Below are 9,220 nucleotides of genomic sequence, written 5' to 3'. Positions count from 1 at the left end.
CACAATCTCGGTAATCTCTCTCTTTTTTTTCCTTTCATTGTACATTCTGAACCTCTTACCCTACTCCTGTGAATATTCTTCCTTCTTAATAAATTCGGGGTTGCTTTAGCCTCCCTTTTTCTCAATAATAAATAAAAAAAGCTTATGTGGCCAATCAGACTAGAACCATATTATAGAACTCTACAACTATATATGGCTCCTTCCAAGCTCTTAAAAATCTTGCTCATTGATTCTAATGGTTGTATTTATTCAAGGAATGGATAACATATCTGGCTTACTACAAAAAAAGTTCTTCCCTATTTATCTAGTGATATGTTTTGCTCATCAAGACCCTATACATTCTTTTACTCCTCACCAAATTAACCTTCTAATGTTGCAAAATAATCTTTTTTCTTAATAAAATCTCGATGGCTTCGCCTCCCCTTACATTAAAAAATGTGTAAATAGGAATTGAGTATAAAGATCAGATCTAATTTGCCAAGCAATATAGGAAAATTTGTGAAACTTGTATATTAATTAGAGATGTCAAGTAGTACATGGGAAGTATTGAATATTTGCTTAATTAGTTTTGGAACATGCGAGGTTAGAAGAACAGACCCAAGAGATCAGAAGAAATTTTTAAAGTACATGTACAACTCCATAGTCTTAACTTTCTTGCAATGAAAAGGAAAAATAATAATTTTAAAAGAAAATTATAAGGAAAGCAAGAGTGCTCATAAACCCTAAGATATGCTTAGTATAGTTGAAAATGTTAGAATAAGAGCAAGATAAAATTATCAAAGTCAAGGGTTAAAATAGGTCTCTCATAAAAGTGTATTAGGAATGCAAATTTCTGTGTTTTAGATGGTTGGACATTTGCATTACCAATAAGAAAATGGATGGATTCATTAATCTGATACATTGAGTGCGACTTCTTGTGTTTGTATATATTTGTGTATCAGGACAAGCCTTATACATGTAAGCACGGTCGGTGATTATTATTTAAATCTCGAAAGAAGGATCACTAAACTAAGCATCAGCGACTAGAAAATTGAAGAGGTGATGCAAGCTTATTTTTTTATTGAGACTATAATATCTAGGGATGGGGTTTCTTCCGGTCGGGTTCCAATTGCCACCATGGGACATGATTGGAAAAAATGGATTCTTTTCAACCTATCATTATGAGTGTTTCTGGTGAGTATTATAGCATTGTGTGCAATGTCTTCACTCTCTCCTAATCTTCTCCACATCCCTATGCGTTACATGACATGATTACGCTGCTATAGTGCATGATGACTCTCTTTTTTTAATCTACTGAGCTGAAGTATAGCAAATTAGATATACTAACCAAAATCACATGGGATACATATCAGGCTTGTATTCTTTGCTTATTTTGGGCATGTCATGGACGTTATTTACAGATATAATGGCTCAAATGAATAGTAACTATTATGCATATCTTAGCGCCATTTTTAGTATCATTTATAGTTTCGCCGGCATAAATGTGGTCACCAATTAAGCATGTTTAACCTTGAATTCCTTTTTGGAGAAGAGTGTTATAACTTTTTATCTAGCACTACACACACATTATTCTTGCAACAAAATTAATTGGATTATCATAAAAAGATTATAGTGGCAATTGTAACAATTTTTTAGTGGGTTTTAGACTAAAACAGTAAATGGTCTGTATTTGTGGGCAGTACAATACCCATTTTCTTCATCTACAGTTTTTCCACGTCTTTTCTAATGAAAACTTTGCATGCAATGTTATTTAGTAACTAGTACAATGGTTATCGACTTTGTATCAGCAGAAGCAGTTCTTTAGTTTATTCTTAAATTATATGTATTATATTATATATATATACATAGCATACCTTAGATTCCATGTGATAAGATATAAGAGCTCTGACCATGTTCTGGCTTGTGCGTGCGGGGAGTTGGGGAGAGAGAGAAGCATGAGTGATATCATTACCATCTCTTGAGGGGTCTTTGTTGAAAAGCCTTGGGATTGAAGGCACAGATTTCAATCATGGCAGAGGAGTTATAATCATCTCCCTGTAATTGCCAGCAACTGCTACAGCTTCATATAAGAGCAAAGGGAAAGAGGGGGAGAGAGAAGAAAAGCCGAGAGCGAGAGAGATGATCTCCTATCTTTAATTTCAGAGCTGCAGAAAGTTCTTCTGAAAAGAAAAGCTAGAAGAGACGCATCGGCCCGCGAGAGAAAGAGAGCTTTGATGGGCGGGTACACCTCCTTCCCTCTCTTCTCTACTTCAGTAAGCTCGGGCTGTGAGAATATGGGTCTCAAAGAGCAAAGAGGAAAGTGAGTAGAAAAGTTGAAAAGGGAGAGAGACTCGTGAGCATCAGCTTACATGTTCCGAGTGGATTGTGAGATTCCAAAGCTCTAATAGTCTTCTCTCTCTCTCTCTCTCTCTCTCTCTCTCTCTCTCTCTCTCTCTCTTGATACATCTTCCTCCCTTTTCATATTGGGACTATCAAGCCTTTTAAAACACCATGATGGAGCCTTCAAATCTAGGTCACCACCACCACCAAGAAGAGCTTCATGCTTCATCTTTCCATGACCTTGGAAGCCACAATGAGTGGAGCCAAGGTCCCATGCTGTAAGTCTTTTCAAAAACTAAGTTTTATTCTTCTTATATATACATGCCAGCTTATCTTTGTTTGTGTGTACAGGAGAGAATTTTGTGTTTAAGTTTCTATCCTGAATCAGGACATCTGAATGCACTCGAGTCTAATTCCTAGGATTTGGAATTTTCTTGCTCGGTTGTTCGTTACATCTATTGTCATTATTGATCCTAGGGATTTGTAACCCTAGAACCATGACAACCTTAGGAATTTAGCAGAAGCCTGATCGTCACTTAAGGCTCTATTTTAGGTCATGACTTCAAATATTGTTGCCTCCATAGATATAAGAAACAGAAGGATGTGTTCGTCGTATGGTAAGGGCTATCCATGCTCCCAGAGAACTCCACAGTTGTTATAAGACATCTGGATATGGATCTCTAATGGAATTTCTAATTAAGTTTGACTGGGTTTTATGCAGAAACAGTGATGTCTTCATATCTGATGCCGATGGAGTCCTCTCAAGCCAAAGAGATTATAGACTAAGTCATGAGATCCCACCTCCTCCTCTCGACTCACAAATGGTGCAAGACCTAGGGTTTCACTGGGCTGGCAGCGCTGAGAGCTTCATGAACCAGTCAGCCCACCAACTCAACCTAGCAAAGATCAAAGAGGAGCTACCAGACTCTTTTCCAAAGCTTAGTGGGGTCATTAGGGAGCCCTCCATTGAAGACTACCAATTAGAGGAGAAACTTTTCAGAACATTAGCATCAGATTGCCAGATCAATAGCTGTCAGCCTCGTTCCACTACAGACTTGTTCGATGCCCCAAGCTTGGCCGATCATGGGGGAGGAAGAGGAAGCCTGAGCTTGGTATTTCCGACAGCTAATATTTCGAACCCTTGTCCCCCTATGCAGACTGTCCCGATATCCCAAGGCATGGACCTTGAGGCTTTGGATCTTTTGGCTTCAGCTAGATTTGATCGGAGCTTCTGCCAACCTTTGTTCAGCGGTATGGGTTTGTTAAGAGAAGATACACCTTTTGCGCTTGGCCATCTCCATGAAATAGCTCAAGGGCCATCCCACGGTCACCGTAAGGTGCGTATGCCCGTCACTCCGTTCCTCTTCTTAAATATTAATAAAAATGATGATAGGTATGACGAGAATAATATTGATTGATAATAGAATGAAGATGGGTCTGATGATAACAAAATTTGTCAACATTGGAGCAAATAATCCAATCATGGCACTTTAATTATCGTGAAAAACTATGCTAATTTGTTGGTATGTCATATGAAACCAAGCATCGCCACCACCATCACCACCGCCACTCATATAAACAATCACCGGCATTGTCACATTCATCAACATCAATCTTGTTTCTGGGATCATCATTAATTAGCTTAATCATGAAAATTAGTTTAGAACTTTTGGATGCACTGATATTTTTATATATATACATTGTTTGTGCTTGTAATTTCTTTGTTTTTTTTTCCATTGTTGAAAGCTATTTAATCGTTTTTTTTTCAAGAACAGGTATCAATATTAATAAAAGTGTGACTAGTACGAGTGGATCGTAGAAAGCACTAGCATCCGCATTCCTAATATATTACTTGGTTAGCTTAGAACGAATATATAATTGGTTCGTTGGAAGAAGTAAAGAAGGGGAGAACAACTTTTGCACCCACACTCTCTTAATTATATAAATATTCTCACAGCCACTAGACGGCACTAAAGAATATATGATTTTGGCAAGATACTAAAAATTAGTAACATCAATACTGCTCCTTGTTTTGTCATTTGAGATTACCGCTTTGTTGAATTCTTTGACGTATGACATGTAGAAATTTTCATGTCCTTATTTTTTTTTCACTGATGGATGGAACCACAGTGCAAAGATCTACGATGTCCCTCCTGTTCTCTCTTTCTTTCTCACCTCACATTTACGATGTCCCTCGCCCTCCTGTTTTCTTTTTCTTTCTTACCTCGCACCAAGGAGCCATAAAGTATATAGCTCTTTTCAGCTTTATAAGTGACATTACATCATCTTTTACAAAGGAAGGCCATAAATAAAATATAGAAAAGCAATATGCTGTTCTAGGGTTCAATGTGCATATCAATCAAACTAAGAACTGACCTTTTTTTGACTGTTGCTCCGTCGAAGATGCCGTCTTTAGTCGGTGGAGTTACAGAAGCAAGGAGAGGCAATAGTATTTTAGAGCACACAGCATCTCAAACAGAACCAAAAAAAACTCGGTTCGAGTCTCGTTCTTCATTCTCCCCATTCAAGGTACGGGTGGATCACATACAACTTTAAGAGTTTCCAAGAATAACTGCACTGCTTGGAGTCTTTGTTATTCCTTTCCTTTCTTCTTCTAAATATATTTTGGCCTTGAGAAACAGGTGAGGAAGGAGAAACTGGGTGATAGGATCGCTGCTCTTCAGCAGCTGGTGGCACCTTTTGGCAAGGTATATAGATCTCGCCGCCTCCATAACTCAAATGGAGAGTTCTCAGTCTTCTGCGACCTCACTGAGTATGGTATTAATATTTGTGGTTTTGGTATATCTTTTGAGCAAAGTGGTTTTGGTATGTTTAGCTCATCTAGCTTCTACGTGTTAGCTAGATGGGACATATATAAGGGTTGTGATCTCTTAGAAGTGCCGTTAATTAATTTTCTTGTGAGGGTTTGGTGGGAGAGAAGTGAGTTTCTGCTGTCTTTTCTTTTCTGAAGCGGACTATATCCAAGTGCTAGTATTCCATATTATATTCTTACTGGTATAACTCAGCAAGTGCGAAGTGCAAAGCATGCTAGATGGAGACTAATAAAGAAAAGAAAACCAATAACTTAACATAGGAAACAAAAAACAAAGAATAAACTGGAAGTACAGACAAGTAAAATAATCAAAAAAAGAAAACAAAGCGGGAAGTACGAAGCCGCTGCGTAGAAAATACAAAATGAAACATAAGATAAAATAAAACGAGGCACAAATGCAAATCAAATGTAAGAAATAGAGAACAAAAACACAATTTTTCTAAATGAAAAAGAAAAAAAAAGGAAATATTATAAAAGGGAAAATGCAGAAATAAGACTACAAGTGCATAGCTAAAAATAAAATAAGAATAAATAAAATAAAATAAAAAAATGAAAAATAGTACCAATACAAGTATATGTGTGTGTGATAGAGAAGCAAATAAACTGTAAATTCTTAGTAAGTTTTGAACACGATCACCAAACAATACATAAAAATTAATTCTAGATGTGCAATTTTTTTATCTTAAACAATCAAAGAAACATCTCAAACAATCATTATGTTTCTCGGCCATATTAGACTAAAAAGCTACTAAATTTTAATGATGTTTGCTTGTATGATAAGCTTTTAAAATTTGTGATTGTTGAAGTTATGAAACTCTCTCTTTTCTGATTTTTGTTGGTAAAGATTCTTTCTTTTTTAGTTAAAGAGTACAATTATAGAAGGGTCGACATGAATTTGATACTTATACTATTATTTGGCAACTTTGTCAAACTAAAAGGACTTTCCCCTTCTCTGTAGCATCACCTTTTTTTTAATTCCAATATAATTATCCAAATTAAGTTAGAAGTTATGTTGTAAAAAGGATAAGTGCTCTTATATGTGAAAATTGATATCAAATGAAAGCTTAGAAAGGACATATATTAGCTTTTTCACTTTATCATCATTTTGAACATAGTTTAATATAAATAATATAAATATATTTGGCAGCTTCTCTATAGCATATATTTGTTTTCGTTTTGTTGTGTTTGTTTCTAAGTTGACTTTCTTTGTTAATTTGTTAAGGTAAGAGAGACTCCAAAACATGCTTTAGAAAGAGAATTGAGTTTTCTCAAATTTAGTAAAGAGAAATTCAACTTGTTTTTATCATTCCATTTTGATTTTGATATTCTAATGGAGGGGTATCATCTATAATTGTGTACTAGTCATATTTTTTTTCTCTAAATTTTATACTAACATATATTCATATGGTTGGTGATGCATAGACTGATACAGCATCAGTGCTAATGGAGGCTATCGGATATATTAAATTTCTTCAAGACCAAGTTGAGGTAATCACTTTTCTTGTATAGTATAAACATTTAAAAGATATGACATTAGTTATAATATCAAAAATATGTGGTGGGTGCTAGTAAATGTGTCAATCATTTCACAAACTGCCCATTTGTACAAATGTATAAGACAAAGATGTGCTTGTCATAAGGTCTTGGATACATATTTATTATCAAATGAACAATTGATTGTTTTGCATAATACTGCTTTTAAGAGCCCAAAACTATTGAGCGATAGACAAATAGTTACAATTAACTAGCAAAATCAACAACCACAAAATTAGATCATATACGTTAATTTTTCATATTTAATACTTGTACAAATTCTTTTATGATGAAAATGACGATTGGCTTTGGTTTGAGTTTTATGTTCTTTATTTTTTAGATAACTATTTGCTTCTTTGCAGACATTAAGTGTACCTTACTTGAGGTCATCCAATAATAAGAAAGCAAGGACAACGCAAGGGGTATGTATTAACCTTCCATTAATACACAAAGCACCAAGGGAGAAAACAAAGAGAGAAACATTAGGCCTTTGCATTATAAAGTCAAGTCTTGTATTTTGCTATATATGCAATGTTTTTCTTAAACTTACCACTTCTTTTCTAAATCTAGGTATCAAATGAGAAGAGAGATGAACCCAAGCTAGATCTAAGGAGTAGAGGACTTTGCCTGGTGCCTTTGTCTTGCACATCATATGTCACAAGTGATGATGGAGGAATTTGGTCACCACCTAACTACAGGGGAAGTGCTTGAACTAAGTATATGGCTAAAAGGAGTTGTACATGCTTTAAAGCTAGCAATCACATTGTCAACTAATCTAAAAATGATTCATTTTCTATCGCTTTTTTCTTATATATTGTGATCAATTCTAATGATCTTAGCCTCTCTAGAGATCACAAACTTGAGATCTAAAACGACTGATATGTGATGGAGCAAATTTGATCAGCTTATAGTTCTAAGATAGAACAATTTTGCTCCATTAATAGTGTAGAAGTTATGCTCCATGGACAATTTATGAACATTATTCCATTGTTTAAAAGAAGTTAATTGGTCTTGTTCATTGATGTATTCTTATTATAAGTGCTTATATATTAGGACCCATTGTTTGTGCAATTTTTGTTTATCAAATTTTAGGTAATGTTTTAAAAGTACTTATAATGTAGCCTTTGAAATCTTTTATAAAAATAAGCATAAGCTTGATACATATACTTTGTGTAGCTAGAGAGAGAAAGAGAACTAGAAAGCACCAAAAGAGTTCTAGAAGTAATAAACTTTGAGAACTCGATTGCTAAGGCTAGCCTCATCTGACCTTAGATGCACCTGATAGCTAACAACATACTAATTAGAGCATATGGGTTCATGACATACTAACTAGAGTGCATAGGTTTTGATATAATATCAAATTTAATTAAGTTTATTATATTTTTAGACCAATAGCTTAAACAAACTAAACTAGAGCAAATGACCTTGACCGACCATTTATATATTCATCAACCCAAGACTTGTACCGTATCAAATTCCCACTGCCCTTGAAAGAAATATCTTCACCTTCAAATCATACTTGAGTCTTCTTTGACATATATATGCAAGCCTAACTCAATATCATCAAATTTGCAAATGGTCAAGAACATGACTAGTCATCTTTGTGAGCTTACTACGTGCTTTTTTGGATTTCAAATATATCATATATCATGTAATGATAACACGTTTCATGCATTAAGGTGAAAACCCACTATAAGTGCCCTAGATTTTGTATAGCTAATCTTAGGAATAAGACAATCCCATTTTAATTCATTGATTCTGTCTAGTTTATTTGCAAACAATTGGCCTGCATTATGAGTTAGATATAAAAATATCAACATAAAACTATGAGATATTGCATATTCCTTCTAAAGCCACGAGCATATCATTATCCCCACTCTTTTCTTATATAGATATTGGCCAATATTGGACCTTTATCAGTTTCTATCATGTAAAGTTGAAAATGAACGATCAATTAATTTTAGTCAATATACTGAATCATTGATGTTGTATCAGGAAATATTGTAGGCTGTATCTATTTATATTGTCTAGGATAATGAGGAAAAAAATTATGTATTTGCCAATGCAAAAGCATCAATATAAACCAAAATCTTAATTGAGACATAGACTTGTTTTAAAAAATATCAAATCTACTTCCAATGTTAAGCCGTTTCACTATTCTCTCAGGGCATTCTAGTCTTCATAAAATATCACTAAGAGCTAGATAACCCTCTTCGCATGTTGATATTAATGTACCACCACTCTAATGATTTTAAAGTTTGATCACTTTGGTCCAGTTGGTGAGAGTGTTATTGTTATATTGTCTCACAACATAGTTAAACTTTCGCTGTAAGGACTTAATTTTGATGATCAATCTTAACGTGAGAAATGTTCTAATCTATCAGTAGTCCTCTAGTTAGGTGAACTACTCCCTCCCAAGGAATGAGGCTAGGAGACCGATGGCAGTCCGGCCGGTGGAATAATTGATGTGTTGAGGGAGGGACGGCCAAATATCAAAGTAGGGGAGTTTTGTAATGAGTGATCAAATGTGATGAC

At 34.9% G+C, this 9,220-nt stretch overlaps 1 protein-coding gene across 9 annotated transcripts; it reads left to right on the top strand.

Moving 5' to 3' along the window:
- The first annotated feature begins 1,865 nt into the window (after positions 1–1,865).
- LOC103703754 (transcription factor bHLH110-like) lies at positions 1,866–7,701 on the top strand. 9 transcript variants are annotated; one of them, XM_008786718.6, is made up of 8 exons: positions 1,866–2,364; positions 2,477–2,597; positions 3,041–3,656; positions 4,723–4,848; positions 4,962–5,027; positions 6,575–6,640; positions 7,048–7,107; positions 7,256–7,701. In XM_008786718.6, the coding sequence occupies exons 2-8, from the start codon at positions 2,491–2,493 to the stop codon at positions 7,394–7,396; spliced, it is 1,182 nt and encodes a 393-aa protein (XP_008784940.3). In that variant the 5' UTR covers positions 1,866–2,364; positions 2,477–2,490; the 3' UTR covers positions 7,397–7,701. The 9 variants fall into 9 exon arrangements, with proteins under 9 accessions (XP_008784940.3, XP_088558070.1, XP_088558072.1 ...); XM_088701947.2 differs by having other exon boundaries at positions 1,914–2,221; XM_088701944.2 differs by having other exon boundaries at positions 1,871–2,364; positions 7,048–7,483.
- Positions 7,702–9,220: the final 1,519 nt, after the last annotated feature.

Source organism: Phoenix dactylifera, chromosome 7, assembly GCF_051530095.1.
Source record: "Phoenix dactylifera cultivar Ajwa chromosome 7, Ajwa_hap1_PhDact_Kaust_v1.1, whole genome shotgun sequence".
Lineage (NCBI taxonomy): Eukaryota > Viridiplantae > Streptophyta > Magnoliopsida > Arecales > Arecaceae > Phoenix > Phoenix dactylifera.
This window is presented reverse-complemented; position numbering and strand designations above follow the sequence as displayed.

Coding starts and splice junctions, on each gene's coding strand:
- LOC103703754 (XM_088701944.2), top strand. CDS start 2,491: ATGATGGAGCCTTCAAATCTAGGTCACCACCACCACCAAGAAGAGCTT. Junction 4,849..4,961: donor CTTCATTCTCCCCATTCAAG/GTACGGGTGGAT, acceptor CTTGAGAAACAG/GTGAGGAAGGAGAAACTGGG. Junction 6,641..7,047: donor TTCTTCAAGACCAAGTTGAG/GTAATCACTTTT, acceptor GCTTCTTTGCAG/ACATTAAGTGTACCTTACTT.